General features: G+C 39.7%; 1 protein-coding gene across 1 annotated transcript in view; it reads left to right on the top strand.

Annotated features, from left to right (window-relative positions):
• The window catches only part of LOC106533223 (cadherin-4), a 92,184-nt gene that overhangs the window by 56,403 nt on the left and 14,834 nt on the right, over window positions 1–20,947 (top strand). The window contains exons 8-11 of the mRNA XM_014029462.1: window positions 1,938–2,075; window positions 6,715–6,900; window positions 9,846–10,102; window positions 17,858–18,000. Coding sequence (XP_013884916.1) covers window positions 1,938–2,075; window positions 6,715–6,900; window positions 9,846–10,102; window positions 17,858–18,000 — 724 coding nt within the window. The remainder of the gene's footprint in view (window positions 1–1,937; window positions 2,076–6,714; window positions 6,901–9,845; window positions 10,103–17,857; window positions 18,001–20,947) is intronic.

Here is a 20,947-nt window from a genome sequence, read left to right as displayed (position 1 = left end):
GTCTCAACTAGATCAGAGCATCTTCAAACTGGCAGATCTTGTGAGATTCTGCTCTAATGTAGTGGCTATTATTGACCTTAAGTGGGCTAAGGAGGGACAGCCGATCAATTTGACTCGGGGTCATGGAAACTCAACTCTCAGTGATGTGCTCTGGGAACCATAGCTGGTGGTTTATTATAGCAAAAGAGCTACTGAGGCACAAATTACTAAACCATGATGGCCTAACTTTGGTGAACTTTGACTGCTGTGTTCTTAAAAAGCGAACCGTTGAGGATTATTTGGACATTAGTCATTGAAGTAAGGGTTTTGGGGGCATGGTGGCACCATTCTCTTTAAAAAGCTCCTCATTGCCGGCTATGGTTGATTATCTGCTGGAGTCCAAAGTTTGATGAATAAGAGCCGTATTGGAAGCACAAAACAATGTCCAAAGCGTGAAGTAGTTTGAATGTTTTCTGTTTTTTGTCAGGTTGTTATATTTTTAATCCATTTTTACAAATTCATATTTGCTTTGTCTTGATAGCAGATTGAAGATATCAATCCTTGCAGTGGAAAAGAAAAAAAGTCTAGTGAGCAGTTCTTCCTTGGAAAATGCTTCTCAGCATCTCGCAATGTTTTATGATCCTAGAGGCTTTGAATGTTTTGGTGTCATGCCTCAAATTTTGGTCTGAGGTGTTAAAGGGGATATATGCCACCTTAAAACACTGAAAAAAACAACCCTCAAATGACTTTTGTTGGATTTTGCCCCTCCCTTAAACCCCTGCTGATTGTTATTCATTCCTTTGTTCTTTACTCTTTATCTTCTTCCTCTCCTATGCGAGTCCCACATTGATTCTCTTCTAAAGATTTCCACTGGTCTGCAGTGGACTTTCAAGAGCTTGTTGACAGTTGTAGACCTCAGTCCTCCAGAGGGAACTGGGTGTGCTGTGGTATTGTTGCAATGCTGAGGGTTTCGGAGGAGCTCTGCATAATTACTCCGTTGTCTAATTAGCGAGAGCGTTGTGTACACGCTGTTCACAGGCTGATGGGACAGTCAGACAAGTACAAGATATGTAGAAAGAGAGTCATCAGTGTGTGGTCACGTGTGTTTGTGGATGCTTCTGTGTATATGTGAGTGTTAATGAGCGTGCACGAGGTTGGAGTTCAGCATCTCATTTAGCATCAAGATGAGAGGGACTGAGAGGAGCTGTCTAATCCTCCTGATGTGACGTCCCGGCCTAATTGGGATATTTACTTGGTAATTAGCAGGTGAGAGAGAGACAGTGGGAATGTAATTGGGAATCTCAATGACAAGACACATTATCCAGGCAGTCAGCTCCCAGGCTCCATCCTTACTGCAGCCCATTAACTGCACCCTGGGACAGAAGAGGAGAAAGAAAAAGCTGAGGGGAAAAAAAGTAGAAAAAAGGGCTGGAAGGAGCGCTGCAAATGCCTCCAAGTCTAGAAATACGTATAAAAGACTCATTTTTCAGGTTCCATTGAAGTGGCACTGTGTCATTTCAAAAAAGGGAAATGGCATTTATTATTCCCTCGTATTATTGCTTCACAGAAAATCTATTAATCTCTGTCAGTTGGATCATTGTCTTCACATCTGTCCATCACTGGTACTGAATAAGCAGCGTGTTTGATGGCTTTGATGGAATGCAGTACCCATGGGGAGGCTTCACAGTCCAGCCTTTGGATGGTGTGATGTCTGGCCAGGTTCCACTGAGAAGGTTTCAGCTCTGTCATATGAAAGACTTCACCCTTGTGATTCCATGTTTCAAATAAGACCATGGCCAGCGACTAAAGAACAGAACACAGCCTCAGCTTTGTTTCCCCCGAGAGTCACAGTCTGTGGCTGGTGCCTCTGCTGTGGGCTCATGGAAGAAAAAGCTTTTTGCAGATGAATAACTACATACTGTTTTATTCTTTTTCTCCCTGTTTCTGCCTTTTTTCAGAAAGTGTCCCAGTACACCATCATTGTGCAAGCCACGGACATGGAGGGCAACCTTAACTTTGGCCTGTCCAACACAGCCACTGCCATCATCACTGTCACAGACATCAATGACAACCCACCAATGCTGACCTCCAGAACTGTAAGTTATTACAAATACAGAAGAGTGGAGACTGTAACGATTCAGAGGGAAAAAAAATAAGAGCTTGGTTCAAAGAAAGAATGACTAGAATGCCAGAGGAAAGGAAATGGAAAAATAGAATTTAAAGCCAGGCAGCGTAAAGCGAAAAATGAAAAAAATAATTATGTTTCGTCTCTGTTTTATTTATATGTCAACATTTCAAAATAAAACCTCATCTCAGTGCATTTTACATAGAAGGAAACTCAACAATTGGCTTTGAGCGAGCCCACGCCGCCAACACGACAACAGAACGTCTAACCTTTTGCTATTGTGTACTGCTGTAAGACAAGATTTCTACAATACAGTGATGGAAATGTGTAATCTGTAGGATACACACAGAATAACACACACAAGGATTACAAATCCATATTATTGACTTTCATCAGCAAGAATACCAGTTCCAGCAAATAGTTAATGATCACTGCCATCTAAGGGATATTTAGAATGATGATTGCATTATAGCAAGTCAATACGAGGAGCAAAGTAAAAATTAAAAGTCGAACATAATGCATTTTATGTAATGTGATAAATCAGTATTAAGACAGGAAATTTCCCTTTTGCCTCAGTCTTTCTTTGAGTATCTGTCAGTTGTTCTGAAATTTGAGATGTCAAAAAGATGGTTGAATTTCGAGCCAGTTTTCCTGTGCTCCAAGTCGTGATGAAATTTTTTTTACTGAAGTCAGTATTGCTCCAGGTGTTGAGATCACTCATGATGTGTAACAGCGAGAACAATAGACTGGTAGAAAGAGTCTTGTGCTCGTAGCACCAGGATTTTAGGTGCTATCACCGGCAAAGTAGTTGTTCAACACTTTCAGCTGGTGTGACCTATGTGTGCCTGGTGGCTTCTCTTTGTGTGGAAATAAAAAACCAAGAGCTGTTTAGGCTGTGGTACCGGCCTATTTTAAATCTGCATTTACAGAACGCATACATATAGACTCTGGTGGGAAATTGTGCTCCTTCTGCAAAGAGGAGCCTTGATGTTTTCTAAGAATAATTTCCCCGCCACTTTTTCACATCAGCAAAACAGAACGTCAAAACTACCATGAACTCTAGAAATGTTGTTCAAATGGAAAACGAAACATATAAACACACTCCACAAGTACAATAATCATCTTTATTTATTAGACATGGCAGAGACATGTTATCTTAGCAGCAATCCTCATAGCTGTGAGGATCACCCATAATACATTACTTTCTAACAGTAAATGCAGTTCAACTTTTGACTAGCAGATAGTGGATTTTAACAGGATTGATCCTGAACCATTTCAATTATGTTACATTAGCAATGAAAAAAATGAGCATTAGCATTCACCCTGGGGGCTATCAAGACTCTTATGATGATTAGTTAGCGTCAGTGAAAAAACTACACACATTTGTTAGCCATAAAACTAATCAGGGACCCCCTTCTGCATTCTGCACACATGCAGGGGAATATAAAAAAAGAGGAAGAGAAAAAATGGTGAGCAAAAAAATAATAATAAGTGAGAACTAATGAGTGGACGATTATTTAGGCTCTACAAAGAAGAATGGGAGAAAAAGAAAAGTAATGAGAGAATGACAGCAAGACAAGAAAAGATGGGGGAGCATTTAAACGCAGGAGCAATTTCCTACAGTAGCAGTGATAAAGTGTAGACATGCCTTGTTGTAAATCAGAAGTCCTCCGTGACTGTGCACCACACCCCTCCTCCTTCTGCATTAGGATTCTCAACTGATATTGATGATAGCAGGCAATAATAGATAGATACTCTCTAACTGGATTCCACCTAGTTTAAGTGCATTTCCATCAGCGTCACGCGAGGAAGTTAATGCTTTCACGAATATTGATGGTAAACTTTAGTGGAAGTTTTGGATTCACGGCGAGCAGAGCACTTTCGCACGAGCCCATCATAAATCATCCATTTTGGAAGGGAGATAACGTAAAAGCCATTTTGTTGAGATTGCAGGCCATTATGCAAATATTTAGTTTTCGCAATAAACCCCATAGATCTTTCAACGTGTCCCAGAAATATAAAGTTGGGGGAATTTGTCTTTATTGTTGGTGATTAATATTTCATCACTCCTATCAGAGGCTGGCCTATTTTTCAAGCAGGCAAAGAGTTGATGTGTGTGTGTGGATCTGAAGACTTTGGGTGCTTCTTGGACATTGCCTATGATGCAAACAGATTAAATAAAATGAAAACAAAAAACACATTTTTTTCTTGTTTATGCTTACTCTGCTGCATCCATGTTTCCAGTATGTTATTAAGCTCAGGTGATCTACAGTCTTTCTGTTCGGGTTTGTCTGCAAAGGATTCATTGCACAGGTTTCTTGGCCTCCTGCCTGTATCATCCTCGCAAAGTTCACATGATGAAGTTCCCTGTCACTTTTCTGTTCTCTTTCTACCTCACTTTGCCTCCTGCAGCCTCTCCCCACTGCCAACATAGTGACAAAGGAGCGAGGGTGCTGGCAAGAGGTGTTATGTCAAGTGTTGAGAAAAAGCCAACTGTCCTCATTGCCAATCACAATCAAAGAGATCCCACTTCTTCTGTGTAGTCCAGCTCTTGGCGACAAGATCCGTTATCGCATAGAGAAAAACTGGCTGATCATAGATTTGACTCCTTACTTACAGGACACTTTTCCAACAATCCTGCTCTGAAACAATCACAGACTGCAGTACTTTGCCAGAACCATAAAAGACAAAGCCTTGTCCATTGAACAAATAACTGGTGCACCTTTACAATTCATATATAAAAACTGTTTAGTGTTTATTCATGCACCATTTTGGTTCAGTACCCATAATTACAAAATCACAAACTAACACATTTTGCTTACAGTAAGTCACAATTATGTTTTCAGGTAAGATCCCCTCCTGAAATTCAGCAGATCTCTATCTGTTAATAACAATACATGTAACTATAATGAATATATGTAGCACAAAAAGTAATGAAATGTGTGTTTCGTAGATTATTTCTTTGTTGTACTGTAACAGTGGTTCTTGGCAATAAATCTTACCTAGCGTTCACATGAGTCATTAAGATTTAATGCAATAAATCTTACATTGTTGCAAAACCTGTTAATTTCCCTTTTAAATGGTGCCAAATTTATGAGGAACGTGCATTTAAGATTAGAGCAGTAGAGCTGAGTATGTGGCTTGTGCACATGAAAAAATTTGCCAAATCTTCTCTGCCAAACAGTTTATTTTGTTTTTGCTATTGACACTTGTTTTGAAGTTCTGGTAAGTGCTGCCATTCAGGTGCCTGGTTTAAGTTTTATTGGCGATTCTTTGAGAAAACGTGTGCGTGTAATTTTAAAATGAATGTAGCATATTAGGTTGTCTAAGTGGGGAAAATAAATTGCTAAAACTGGCAACTCATCCAACTCCTCCTTTCAGGGAAGAGAAAATAAAACAAGAAGTCTTTTAAACCAATATTGAACATCAGAGTTGTGGCGGCTCCTTTAACGCCTTCCATCATAACTGGTTAACGCCTGGACTTATTGTTAATAGCTGAGAAAAAAGAAGCTCAAGGGTTCCTAGGGGAACTTAAGCTCATTCTCTGAAGTTTATATATATATATATATATATATAGTATATTATTAAATTGACATTGGGGAGTCCCTGAGCCAAATCACAGTAACAAACCACACAGGCACACATATACAAATACTCAGTGTGACAATAACATACAACAGCCTGCCTACTTATCCAAAGCAGACAGTGCATCAAGACCACCCGGACTTGTCTGTTGTCTTAAGAATGTCATTGAGTCTCTGAACAGCTCTCCTGACGCAGCCCTCTAATCTGTACGGTGCTGTCGGCTGTTTGCTGCTTGATGTGAGGGGTTGCCAGGCAGAGTATTATGGTCCATCGGAGTGTTTGGTCTGTGGCTTTGCTCTTTGATATCATACACCCACATAAGAGGCTCAGTGGCTCATCCACGCCTGTTACCCACAGTGGTTATGATAACTACATGGTGCTACACGGCTGCTGTTTCCAATGAGTTTAACGCATGTCACGACCTTGTGTCACCGGACTTGTTATATTGTTTATGTAGGTGGGGTTGCAGTCAACTTGTGTTTCACATGGTTGGTGGCAGAGTCGGTGTCAATTAACCCCTGAGCCTGTGCAGACAGACAACAACCTCTCCCCATAACAGACATATGACAGACAGCAGCTCACTCCTCAACAGGCTTATCAGGACAAAGCACATGTGTTTGTAAATCATGGGAACAACTCAGAAGTACTTAGATACACTGAAACAGCTTCTTTAATCCTTCACACTGCTGGGTTTTTTTCTGTTCAAACGTTTTTTCTTCCCTCCTTACTTTTGATTTTAAAAGGAATGAAATAGTACTTCTCATTAGGGATGGGTACAAATAATGCAGAGAACATTTTAACTAAAACAATGCCCCTGTAGTGTGTCCTGGTGTGCAATCCGGGTTTACTGCTTACTTAGGATTCAGCTGTGGTTTGAGCTCAGTTGCTCCACCTGGGAAGTTTGAAAAGATGACTTTTTTCTAAATCGAAGAGCTAAATTGATTTGAAAAAGACTTCAGGCAGTGTAACAATAAAGATATTTCGAAAGGATAGTATTCAAGTAACCTTTACCCCACTTTTTGCAGTTTTCCGGTGAAGTCCCAGAGAACCAAGTGGATGTTGCTGTGGCTAATCTGACAGTTATTGATGCCGACCAGCCCCACTCTCCGAACTGGAACGCCATCTACAGGATCATCAGCGGAGACCCAAATGGGCACTTCACCATCCGCACTGATCCCGTCACCAATGACGGCATGGTCACTGTGGTGAAGGTAACATACCATCCTTTCATAACATTCTCAGATTTTTGGCCTCACGAAGGTCACTGCAGAAGGAAATCTCATCTCCTTTTCTTATGCTGAACGTTATATTCCCTCTGGATTCAGGTGCATGCTATAATAGGCTACATGGTTAAATGAGGACGGGTTGGGGTCTTTGCCTTTCACATGCCCCCTCATGTCCAAAAGAAGGATTGGAGGCTAATGTGCCCTTCAGAAACAGCTCATGCACTCAAACACAGACTTAAAACAAAGGCTGGTGAGGCCACTGTAGCAAATTAGATATTGATTTCTCAATTACGATGGCAATGGTTTTGTACACTCATAATGTTCTAGGTGCTGTGGTAAATGACAGCAACAACAAAGCCATGTCTAGTTACAACCTGCTATTTTAGTGGTTAGACCTCTCAGAGGAAGGTTAGGCACATGGTTTAAACCATTTTTCTGAGCAATAAATAAGTGTAAAGGAGATTAGGATTCTGGCTGTGTGTACCATAGATGTGCATCCTGTTGTACACCCTTGGCTATTTGTGTGTTCTTCTGTGAGACATTTGGTGTAGATGTTCTTACCATGTTGCAAGCTTTCTGCTTAAATTACTTATTTATTAGAGTGACCTTCTGAACCCGGGGACTTTTTCCTCATATATCTACCTCCAGCAAATCACATATCACAATAATGTTAAACAATAGCAATAACACGTCATTATAATTCCCTCTGCAGCATGAGCAGTGAGCACGAGTATTTTGTTTCTCTTCATTATCTCTAGATGACTGACTTTAATAATCCATTCCTCTCACTCCCTGTGAAATTCAGTAGGCAGCTGGGTTGCTTAAGCTTGCATTGAGACCCATGGGAGGTTATCAGGAAATCATAAAATAAGAGACAAGCCACCCCCTGAGAGGAAATAAGCAATGCACTGTCTCAACAAATAAACAGAGGGGGCTCCGGCTCGCTTGGGGAAAAGTGAGCCCAAACATTCACATTGGACAACTTGTGAAAAATAAAGGGAAGAAGCCATGAAACGGCTCTGCCTGGTTGTTGTTATTTTTGCCAAGGCGTCCACGGCCGTTTGTACAGACGCATCCAATCGCATTGACATCCAGGTACGCATCAGTCTTCTGCCAGGACCTTGAGCCTTTGTGTAAACAAGGCATGAGGTCTTAACCAGAACATGTCACGCATTTATGCTGCTGTCTGGAGAGTTTAAGAGGCAGATTTTGTTTTTCCTTTTGCCTTGTGATAATAGAGCCTGTAGACAAACTAACACACATACAAACACACAACTAGAGCCACTTGGTTTAAATGAGTCATTAAGATATGTAAATCACAGATTATGTTAAACACAGAAGTTGACAGGGGGAAAGGAGAGAGAAGAGGGAGGAGTGAGGCGAAGGCAGATTTCCAAGGATTGAGAAATGTAGCCCACAGAGAGCTTAGATCACAGAGAGCTGAGGTAGGGCAGAGGTGAGATGCCGAGAGGGTGGGAAGTTGGAAGTCCAACAGAGCAAATTATGTAAAAGGGAAGGAGAGAAATGGGTAAAGTGGTACAGAGGAGATGTAAGATGGGATGGCTCATGGGCAAAAGATGGAAGCCATGTTATTGACCTCTCACCCCTGTGGCTTCCCTCAGGCTGTGTGAGTCTGAGCGAGTGTCTGTGTTTCAGTTAGCCTTCAGCTATACTCTGGACCTCCTGATGCTCTGAATACCACAGGCTTTAGATCAAAGAGCCACGAGCGTGGTTAGCCTGTAAATGGGTTCCCGATGCGCACTAGGGTCACACACGAATATGCACTTGTTTGCTAACATTAACCAACATGCATGTGCCGCTATTACACATCTAACACACACACAAACGGTTTCACTGCTGGGCCACGTGGTCAGCCAATCTCCCTGATTAACGATGCTTTTCATGTGCTCTCAGAGTTCCCACTGATAACAGTGAGGCGATGCAACATGCAGATGTGCTCAGAGTCTTTAACATCATCATCAAACACAAGCTTTGCAGCGGTAATCATCATCCGGCTGTTTAGAAATGTGCCAGCAGTGCTTACAAGCAGCATATTTGTTCTCTTTTTATGACTTTGCTCATTGTTGTCATTTGAACCTGATGGTGTTGTTGTCATTAGGAGAGAACAAAATTGTCACTCTGGTTTAAACTCAGTTGCGGCACAGAAACGTACTCAGACAGCAGAGCCATGGCAACAACCTGTGATTAGACTCAGCTCCTTATTTCCTACATGTGTGTGTTGGTTCATAATGGGACCACTTGAGGTGACATCTGCTCATTTATCGAATCAATCAGCCAGGCACTGGCAAAAAGACAAATGTTCGTTAGGATTTCTATTTTAAAATCAACATGTTTATAGTAAACACACTGCGCTTGATCACTTGACATGATTTGCTCTGAAAGGCTTGGATTGAAAATAATGACAGTAATGCTACTAATAATGAAAAACTATGACAAGATTGGATTGCTTTATTTTATTTTGTAGTACTTTGTTAGATAAGATCCTCCCTAGTAAAACTCAGACTTTTTTATGCTTCATAATTATTTAGTTTTTTGAATGTAGCAAGAATATGTGTCAAGTTACTGAAAATATGTACCACAGCATTAGATCTTATTTTGCATAAAGAACAGAATAAATAGAACCCTGCTTCATACACTTAATCATAGTCACTTTTATTATTTCTTTTTATTTTCTTATGTATGTTTTGATTTAAATTTCAGTCCATTTACGTCTAAAGTTATTTCAGGGCACTGTACATCATAAAATACCAATTAGTAAAAGTTATGTATAGAGATTGTACACATAGGTGTAAAAATATCTGCTGGACAACAATATCATGCACACAGGGTAAAGAAGCAAGAGAATACCTGAAGGGCTTTAACTTTCTCTACTTTCAAAACCATCCTAAATAATTTCTTTCCTTCTCCAGCCAGTAGACTTTGAGATGAACCGCGGCTTCATGCTGACAGTGGTGGTGTCAAACCAGGCCCACCTGGCCAGCGGCATCCAGTCCTCGCTTCAGTCCACCGCTGGAGTCACCATATCTGTGCAAGATGTCAACGAGCCTCCCTATTTCCCTACAAACCCTAAACACATCCGCTTCGAGGAGGGCGTTCCTGCCGGCACCAGCCTGACAACTTTCTCAGCTTCGGATCCTGACCGGCTTCAGATGCAACAGTTAATCAGGTACTGAGTGAACACCCAATGTTAGAACAATATGCTTGTTGCAGAACTTCATATGTTTTTTTTTAAATTTTTTTTACCTATTTAACTTCAAGGCATTAACTCATTTGATTAAGGCTGAAAGTCTCTCCAGCTGTTCTCCAAATACAAGCCAAAATAACCTTCTGTGCACCAGCAGTGACATAAAAAAACTCCTGGATAGGTTTCATGTCAGTAGTCAGGGGTCAGAGTGCAACTAAGAGACTATATATATTGGTTTTACCCATTTGTCAAAGTCTTATTGTGTGAAGTTTCAGAGCCAGTGGAGAATTATGAGTAAGGAGAGTAGAGAGGTTAATAGGGCAGAATAGCTTCTGTGGTAAGCAGAAGTGTGTGCATTCTGTTAGTAGCAGAAGCACAAGAATACATTCAGGCACACACGCAACAAGAGAGAAAAGAACAGAGCAGACGGAGTGAAGATGAGGAGGGAAAGAGAACAGCTGGCCCCGGCCCAAGCACCTGACACTGCATTCTACCCACCTGCAGTTTGCTTTGTCGGCACTAAGCTTTTCTGGACTTTGAATTAAAACTACCCTTAAAATGTCCCATTGGCCTTTTCTCAAGCCAGTTGTCAGTATTGTCGGTAGTGGGGACTGCTCTATGGCCCTTACAGAAGGAGGTAATTGTTAGCATTACTTTAAGGTAACTTGAAAAGCCTTCAGATCTCATGAGTTTCCATGTGCATTTACTGTATGTGCATTTAAATAATAGTAAGTCTATAGGCATATTTTATACCAGGGATAAAAATATGCAACTGAGATGGTATCACGGATGTTTAGACTGGGATTAATGCCACCACCTTCTAACCATCGCACACAACATTGCGTTTGCCTTCCAATTTTTTCGGGGGGACCAGATCGAAACAAATTTCCCAGCTAATTTCACAGCAAATGAGAGTAAATTGGGTGTACATTAGAGTTTAGGAAGACTCGAAAGACAACAGCTGGGCTTTCTCTCGTTCTCTGTGACGTTTTGCTGTCGCCTTTTTGTTTCACTCTCTATTGAATTTACTTTGAAGTGGTCAGTTTGCTTTGTGTTTTTTGTATGACGTGTCTAAGATTGCAGTGGTGGACTCGTGGGAATCAGTTTAGCCTTTTAGCATACGGTGTTCTAACACAGTCACATAAATATGACCAACAACCTTGTATTCTTTTGTCTCGTTTTAAAGAGGGTGTGTTATGAGATTTCCAGCCACATAGTTCAATCCTATACCACAATCAAGTAACTATGTTACCTTCAGTTGTTATGAAATGCTTTATATATCAAAAATAATTCAGACTTCAAATCTAAATGCCTTGAAATTGGCCTGTGTCTTTTGCATAATATCACCTGTCCTTTAAAGAGGAGTCAAGGGAGTGTATTATACAAAATCAACTTTTTTGAGTTTTATACCATGTTATAATATCCTTCTCAGAGTGCTGCTTTGACTTATTCATTCCTGTTTGATAAATCCTTGAATATCCTGTGGTAGCCATGTGGAGCTGCCTAAACGCTTGCTGGTACAAAGCACCGCCTATTTGCACAAAGCTCCTCCCTGGAGCTCAGTCTACAGCTCAGTCCCCCAAAGCATTGTTGTGAAGACATGCTGAAGTGGTAGTTTCAGAAATGGTAGGAGGTACTTAAAGAGAACTATACCTCTGGAAAATGCATAATAACTCCCCTTTAACAAATTAGCAAAGGGCTAAAAATGCAAATCTGACATTTGATCACTTTTGGTCTATTTGTAAATGATCACTAAGAATCCTACTGCTTTGTGCCAGCTCTATTGTCTTTAAGCTGTTATAAAAAGACATTAATGTCCACAGCTATTTGGGGTGGCTGTGGTGTAGTGGTAGAGCAGCCGGCTTTGGGACCCGCAAGTCACAGGTTCAACTCCCCGCCATGCCTACATGCCGTTGTGTCCTTGGGCAAGACACTTCACCCACCTTGCCTATTGATGGTGGTCAGAGGGGCCGGTGGCGCAGCATGGCAGCCCCGCCTCTGTCAGTCTGCCCCAGGGCAGCTGTGGCTACAATGTAGCTTACTGCCATCAGTGTGTGAATGTGAGTGTGAATGAATGATGCATGAAAATTGTAAATCGTCTTTGAGGGTCTCGAAAAGCGCTATATAAAACTAATGCATTATTATTATTATTAGCATGTTACATTTGGGGGATATCATTTTTGTCAAATCTCCTAAATATGAGCATTGCTGTTGTGTTTTATGTGTCCTTTTTAAATTAATGGATGCTGCTGAAAACTTATGAATATTGTAAATTACCACAAATGTGGGAAAAAGCTAATAAACCATAACTTACAATTTTGTAATAATAACAGCTTCACCAAACATCACCTAATAGTATCTACATTTGTTGGGTGTTTGAGCCTTATATTGTCTCTATTCAGGGAATTTGCACATTTAACTGATGGCTCATGTTTTTGCATGCAAGTTTTCACCAATCGATGGTGGTGACACAGCAGGAGAGGCAAGATCAGGCCAAAATTTACAGGAAGTTTTTCCGAGTTAAAAGTAAGGAGGGAGGGGGGTTAAAAGCCTAAGGGACCGTGAAGTAAAGGAAGCAGGTGGCAGAAACGAGAGCTGAGGATTGTGAGCTGACTGCAGGTCAAGGTTTGAGCCTGACAGGTGCTTATCAAAGACAGGACAGACTCGAAGTGCCCTGTTGTGATTTGGCTGACATGTTCTGGAAGAAGAGAGGGGGAGGGAGACGAGGGCATCGTACATCACCTGTCAGACACCCAACCAGTAAGGTCGAAACATGGGGCTGGAGACACTAGCATAAATGATTACCCAAACCGCCTTTGCTAAGCTTGAGACATGCATTTTTCATCCTCAGGGTCGGGGGTTTGAAAAATAAATGTCATAGCTCTCCCCGCTGCTTGCTAAGATCACTAACCTGCCAGGCCTAATCATACATCCAGCTGTACTCACACACCCACCAAATCCCAAATGAGAGAAGCCTTCTGGAGGAAGAAAGATTGAAAAGCATTGGAAATAAGGCATAAGAAGAGATAGCGAAAGTTTCACAGTAGGTTGCACATATTAACCAAAGTTTTGATTTGGAAAATGCACTGAAGAAAACAAAGACTGTTTATCTTCCTGAAATATATTGACAGAGCACTTAAGAAAAGATGAAATTATAGAAACTGCCAATTGCTCCCAGGGTGGTTGTTTACAGCTGCAACAGGTAACCAATAAAACAGCGTGTGCCTTTGCAGGAATTGCACTGTTGTTCAGAGCCCAGTTGTTTACCCATAGACTATCAGAAAATTAAACAAAATGGAAATCAGAATACCTAAATTAAAAGCAACTTTGGGTTTTTTTAAGTTTCAGTTGAAAGTTTGTTCAATTCTAACTTACCTGAAGTCTCAGAAGAGTCAAATGTGTCTCACAGACTTACCCAACTATTGAGGTGGAACATACACAGCCAAGACGGTTCCTTTTAGAAAACAACATAGCTTTGTGATTTGTGTTGGACACTTGGTCCAATAAATCAAGGAGCTCTCAGACCTTAATGTGAGGGAGAGCAGATCAGACCAGACTAGATCCGACACTCCATAGGCTTCAACACAGGAGAGCCAGCTGGTCCAGACTCAACCATCCTTGAACAAAGGAATTCCCTGCTTTTAACCCACAAAATAAAATCAGGAAAAACTTGTGACCACATATTGTTGAAGTGAACAAACACCACTATTAAGGCATTTAACAAGCAGTCTTGTCAGCTATCATACTTTTTCTCTTATTTAATGCTGCTCTAAGGGATATTGTACAGATGTAGTAACGTAAAGTTTATGGACAGAGAATACATACTTATGGTTTGTGTGGAGTTTAACAAGATTTGTGAGTTCACTCAGTCTGTGATATCTAATAGGAAAAGTAAAGTTTATCTGGATATTAAACAAAAATAGCTGTCTCAAAAAATGGCTGATGGCCTACAACAGCACCTGTCATTTTTTTAAACATAAATAAGTTATTTGTGTTGTGCATCCATTTGCTTTTAAATACATGTGATCCTGGCAGCACATTTTCTGGCTTGATGACACCCTATTGAGTTTAATGTCTTGCTAATTACATTTAATCACATTAAATGTCTGAGACTATAATTTCTTAATTATTTGAATTATTAGGATCAATAGGATCCACCATTGGTTCATTTTCTGTGCTTGTTTAATCCAATCAGAATCACAAGGAGCTTGAGTAGTTAACAGGTGACAGGTGAGATACACACTGGACATGTCCCCAGTCCATCACAGGTCCAACACAGAGAAACCTTTCCATTCAACCACTTACAGTAGGTTACATTCTTTCATGTTGTAGGATAAAGGCCCAAACCAGGATTCAAACTGAAGCTCTTCTGGATGTGAGATATCTGCAGCACCACCATGTAGTCCTTGGCAGAAAATTCCACCTTGGATTTTTCTTTAACTAACGATGCAGTGGACTGCCCATGCATTGTGTTAAAAATGAGCCCAGATTAAGCCTGTTCATACAGGACTTAATTTGGCCTAATAGAGTTTAATACATTTGCATTGAGGGCAGTTTAAGGAACTTAATTAAAAGTGTGGTGAAGAGCAGAGGCCTCTGCTTTGTGACCAAACCTTAGTGTGATGGATTTTATTATCTAAAAATGTAAACACCCACTTGTGCCCAGGAAAAAACGAGGAAAAAAGGGTGCCTCTGGCATTTTGATGGCCATTTAGAAAAGCTTAATAAATAAATAATGGCTCACACAACCGTTTCTCAACTTTCATATTCAGTTTTCATCTCAACTATAAAAGGATCAGTTCATCAAAATTTCCCACATTAACCTCAGAGGTTTTAGCTGCACACCTAACACAGAGCACATTAATATGGTTTTGTTGTGGAGGGGAGGGGGACTTAAGCGAAAAAAGTTGTAGATAATTTCCATCCATCATCCATCCATCCATCCATCCATCCATCCATCCATCCATCCATCCAATATTTTGTTAAATTATTTAAGTGAACTTACTAAAAACATTTTTGTTTCTGTTCAGCACCTACATGTTTTGTTTTAAGGCATACTGAAAACAATGTTTCATCGTAGAACCTCTATTCTTTACTATGTGCATAAACTAGATAATAAATACAGCAAAAATAAATCAGTGTTTGGTTTATTGGAATTAGTGGATATTTCTTGGTTTGCGGGTGTGAATTTTCAGACCAATCCATCTCACAAACCTTACACAACAGTAGGAGTTAACTAGAAGAAAATGTTTGAGTCCAAATGTTTTTGTTTAAAATGAAGAAAAATGGTGTGTGCCTCAACATGTACACAGTATTTAAATTTTTGATTGAGACAGACTGTCTTAATTTTACTCTCAGGGAGACTTCAGTCTTATGAGATCAGATAAAGAAAAATAATCACAAATTAGTGTGAGGCCACAATGCAGAAGCAGAGCAGATTGATAAATTAGTTGTCTCTGCAGGCGGTCTACTATCCTCACACTGATGTAGTGACACACACACAGCCAGTTATTTTTAATAATGACCAAAGCAGTCTCACAAGACTGGCAACAAATTGTGGCAATTTGTAGACTAAGAATCACTGAGGATCACATATGGGTAATTTAACAACACAGACACCACTGCAACGACATAATAGACCATAAAAATGACAATAACCATTCTCACTGTGTTAAAAATGTTGGAATGATACTGTTTGACTGATGAAAATGAAACAATTCTGGCCCAGTTTACAAAATAAACTTCTAATTTTACATAAATGTATTATTTGTATGGATGAATTTCAAGCTTGAAACTTCTCTTTACAAATGTCTATAGTTTCAGCACCATGGACAGCGTATGTGAACTAAATCGTTTAGACATAAAGGTCTAAAACACTGTAATCACAATATTTAAAGCAATTTTAATCTTTACTAATAATCATTATCATTTCACCCTTTAATGTCTTTTCTTCCATTCTGAACAAGACATAAAACTGCTAGTCTAGATCGAATATTCAACTTTTCTGATAACATTTAGGATTTTTGACAACTTCATTCAAAAACTTCACAAATAAATTCAACTTAAAGGCAAAGTTACTGTGATGTAACAAAGAAAAACCTTTTAAAATATTAAAGAGCATTGCATTTAAAGTCACCGTAAATGTCAGACATGCACATTCTTGTAAGTTGATTGCAAGTTGTTTTACCATAGGTATACATTTAACATTATTGAAAAAAAAATCATTGCATTTAGGTTTTTAGGATCCTGTGCATTGTTTAGCATGTTTAGTTTGAAATTCTTTGTACACCTGTCTCTTAAATTATCTTTGCTTAGATTTCAAAACCATTTTGCCCTCCAAGGCTGAACTAATAGAAATGTTTTAAACTTAATAGCAGATAGTTTTAAGTCAATCCCAGCTAAAATTTTAGCATTTGAGCTCTTTTTTTTACCGTTCTTAATAATTTTCTTCACCCTTTTATCTCACCCACCTACTGTTATCGACTCACTGTGGTGGAGATTTCACAGTCTGCCAGTCAGCGGCTGTGGGCCTGTTCAGCTTGCGTCTTGAGTGTGGGAATGTCATTGCCATGATCCCTTTCCTCACACTGCAGTATGCCTGGGATCAGGCCCGCTGCCTGCTGGGAAAATCCCACCTCCTGCACTGCAGGGGAGAGGTTTTAGCTCTTGCTCTTTAACCCACTTGATTTGATTTTATTCTCGGCTCTATAAGTTGGATTGTATGTATTTGAAACACGTTCAAAGACAAATAAGGAACAGGTCGAGTACAAATCAGAGAACATAAAAGCTACAAAATAGGGTCAGAAACATTTCAATGAGGATGGATTTAAAACCTGAGGGTATGTGACACCCACAGTAAAAGAAAAATGGCCTATTTGCTCAAACTGACTCTCAGTAAATGAAATCAAAATGATGCAGAAACCTTTGTTGTGTAAGGCTGAAGTGCCACGTGTCCACAGATGATGTTTCATATGCGAGAGTGAGATTGCCAACAGGAGAGGTGGCGGCTAGTGAACCCTGTATCACCGAACGGATGAGACACGGGTGAGAGGATACACACAGGGATAAGAAAACATATGAATACCAAGCATGGCGAGATGAGGTGAGGCGACACGAGTTGAGAGAGATCAGATATAACTGCAAGCACGGAATAAAGCGAAAACGACAAAAGCCGAAGAAAACCAGAACCGTTAGATCCGTTGAAGATTGGGATTCAATCCCGGAGATGATCCCTTGTTCCTTTCCTGCTCTTTATCCCAGTGGATTGTCGCCACCTGCTACCACATCGACTTTCCTGTTGATTGATCTGAACCAGCAGCGCTATTATCTAGTCTCCATTCATACACAGGCACATTTGCAAACACGTGCACACTAAACATGCATGTACTGTATACCTCCCATTCAGATAGTTTAGGTCTTTTCCATTTTTAAGCAAACACTTCTGAGAAAAACCTGCTTGTAAAAAACACACACAGGCAGTTAAAGCAGTGCTTTAGCGTGAAGGTAATTGACTTCATCAGTTGGTACACGGGAGTGAAATATGAGGTGAAATTCACTGTAGGATTCTGGCTCTGGAGAAGAAGTCAATAAAAAATTAAACTGTTGGAAGGTCAGGCAATTGTGAGTTTTTATGTGTGTGCATTAGAAAAATATGTAGGCACACAGACACATAATTGCTTGTAGATACTAAAATGCCATTGTTCGTTTTTTTTCATCGATTTGTCTGTGTGTCTTCAGGTATTCCAAGTTGAATGACCCTGCTGACTGGTTGTCCATCAACAGAACCAATGGTCAGATTGTAACCACAGCAGTGCTGGACCGGGAATCTGTCTACGTCAAAAACAATATTTATGAAGCAACATTTCTGGCTACAGACAATGGTAAGAACCTGTTAATATTTTTTATCTCTTCATATCCTAACAATGCCATACTAATGAATTTACAGCTAAAAAAAAATATCCAAATTATAATTGAGCATTCTGTTACTGTAACTAATGCATTTTTGGGAGTAAAGCCAGGTTCACACTGGACGTGTTTTGAGCAGCCGAAGCAGCCAGTTTACATGCTAAGTCTACGGTGGATGCGCGTCTAGGAGCAGCGCGGCACGTTCAGCCCATTTAGCATGGCGCGTAAGGTATCGGTAGGTGCGGTAGAGCATTTTCTGTGCATGCAGCACGTTCAAAGCAGCAACTGCTCAAGTAAAAAAAAACGGAACTTTTGCTGCTCGACTCACCGCGAGTCAATCAGAGACACTAATTTGTCCATGTGACGGTTTCCTGAATGTTGCCCACTGACCTGAAACAGACGGACAGGACATCTTTAGTTGAAATCGACCATCTGCAGTTGGTGTTCTGGTTGGAGATATCAGCACCGATGCGGGTCAGCAGCTCATTAAACTGACCGCGGTGTTAAACAGGGCTCGGGACAAAAAAAGGTTTGTGGAGTGGTGAAACTCACAAAACAGACCGCCGCTGTGTGCACATTTGCTTACTCTTAGTAAATAAAGCAAAGCCGTTTTCTTTATTTTATCTTTTTTTCATCTGCCATTAAAGACAGACCGGGAAAAAAAAACAAGATGTTCCTCCCTTTTCAGATGTGCATCTAGTCTGTGTCCCGGTCTGAACGTAGCGCATCTAACTTGAGGCGTCTGATATAGTTTGGTATAATCTTAATATAAGTTTGGTATTATTTGTTTTTTAACAAGCATAGAAATGTTGTATGTTGATTCACATTCAGGCAAAAGTGGCTCAAATCTAAATTCTTTATCCATATCTGATTTTTATGACAGTTATGTTGTACTGAATTAGATACAAATTGAATGGCGACCTTGTAAGTTAACTATCATGACTCATTTCATTTGACTTTGCATCACTGAAGTAGGGAAATGCAGATCGACCCAAATATTGCTATAATCAATAGCAACATCATGCAGTTCCAATTGGATACAAAAAGGTTCAATGCAAATGCTGACTAAGACTCTATTAGCCTTGCAAGGCTTAATGTTTAATTCCGATTTTTTTGCTGAGATTAAATTGTTTCGCTTCGTAGTTTGCATACCTTTATTTCAGTGATGTAAAAGTAGGGCTAAAAATGCAGCATGACCATTCAGACTGTGGTCACATTGAAAAATATCAGATATTTGCACAATTTAGTGTTGAATATGAAAAATGAGCTTGATCTGATTTGAAGAAATCAACTGTGTTATGTTTAGACTGTCATAAAGATTTTAAATGTCTTTTAAAGACTTATCTTTTTGCTATGGCTTTTAACTCTAGCGAGAACATGCAGCAGGCCAGGTTTTTTGTGTTGTTGTTTTTGTTGCATGTTTTCGTATTTTTTTCTGCTTACGGAAGCATTTACTTGATTTTATCCTATTGTATTTTTTATTCTGTTGTGCAGCACTTAGGTTGCCATTGGCTGTGTAAAGTGTTATACAGATAAAGTTTTGATTGATTGATTGATTGATTGATTGATTGATTGATTGATTGATTGATTGATTGATTGATTGATTGATTGATTGATTGATTGATTGATNGATTGATTGATTGATTGATTGATTGATTGATTGATTGATTGATTGATTGATTGATTGATTGATTGATTGATTGATTGATTGATTGATTGATTGAGATCTTGGTCACATATGGGCAAAAAACATATTGGACTTGAGAAATTTTGCTTGTAGTTTCATGCCAAATATGGGCATTTAGCATCTTATCCATGTATACAAAAGCATATCAGCAAAAACCGATGACGATTTAGTTTCTTAAAGAGGTGTCCCGTTTTGTAATGGAATATTTAAACCCTACCTTTTGTGACTTCAAATTAAGGGTGATAATAGGAGTAAGGCTAACAATAGAAAAGGGAAGTTGTTCAATTACTCTAAACACTCACACTTTCAACAGCATATAAAAGCTATTGGTCTTGAATGAACACAAATTTGTCCAAACAGTTTACCAGATATGTTTAGTTTGAAACATTTAGTAGCATCTATAAACACATCTAAATTCTAAAATAACATTTTAGTTGAGTAGGTATACCAACCTAATCAAAACTCATTTAAAATAGAATCGGGGCATTCGGCATTTCAAAGCTGTGCGTCTGAGTTCGACTCAAAGAAGACCCTGAATCTAGAACCAGTCACACTGCTGGTCCTTGTTATGTTTTTATCTCCCGTCCGAGCCTGACTTCTCCTTCCCTTTCTGTAAAATTTGTGTTGCATATTCTGTTTGTTCTGCCTCAAAGTTAAAATTTAAGCTTAACCAAGCACAAACTCAATCACTGCGCACAGATAAGTCTCTCGCTTTTTTTTTTTTAGTTTGTTTTATTTTCGAGTAGGAAATGCTCCCCCACCCCCCTCTATTCCAAATGGCCTTATCAATGACACACAGAGCTCTGGTGTGTTTGCTATAACTTGAGCCAGCCTTGAAACTTTGTTGTTTTTCTAATTGTTAGCATCTGGGAGTGCTCTCATGTGCAACACTTTTATGTGTGTTTCTGTGCAGTCATTCGTGATGATTGAAAATGTCAGTTACTTGCTGCAAAAAAGAACACGGTTTATAGGCTGGCATGCTCGAGCAAACTCAACTCGTCTAATTTTTCTTCCCTTCATAGCTCCAGAGTTTCTTTATAATCATAAAAATCTTACTTTTTACAACCTCTTATTGATCTATTGACCGCTGATCTAAGCATACAATTTATTCAGCCTGTTATTATTCAGTTTGGCAGACATTGATAAAATGGTGTGTGTGTGTGTGTGTGTGTGTGTGTGTGTGTGTGTGTGTGTGTGTGTGTGGCTGTTTGTTGAATCGTGTTGTAGTTTTTCAT

The sequence above is a fragment of the Austrofundulus limnaeus genome, unplaced genomic scaffold (genome assembly GCF_001266775.1).
Source record: "Austrofundulus limnaeus strain Quisiro unplaced genomic scaffold, Austrofundulus_limnaeus-1.0 Scaffold908, whole genome shotgun sequence".
In the NCBI taxonomy this organism is placed as follows: Eukaryota; Metazoa; Chordata; class Actinopteri; order Cyprinodontiformes; family Rivulidae; genus Austrofundulus; species Austrofundulus limnaeus.
Note: the sequence above shows the minus strand (reverse complement) of the source record. Positions and strands in the feature narration are given on the sequence as shown.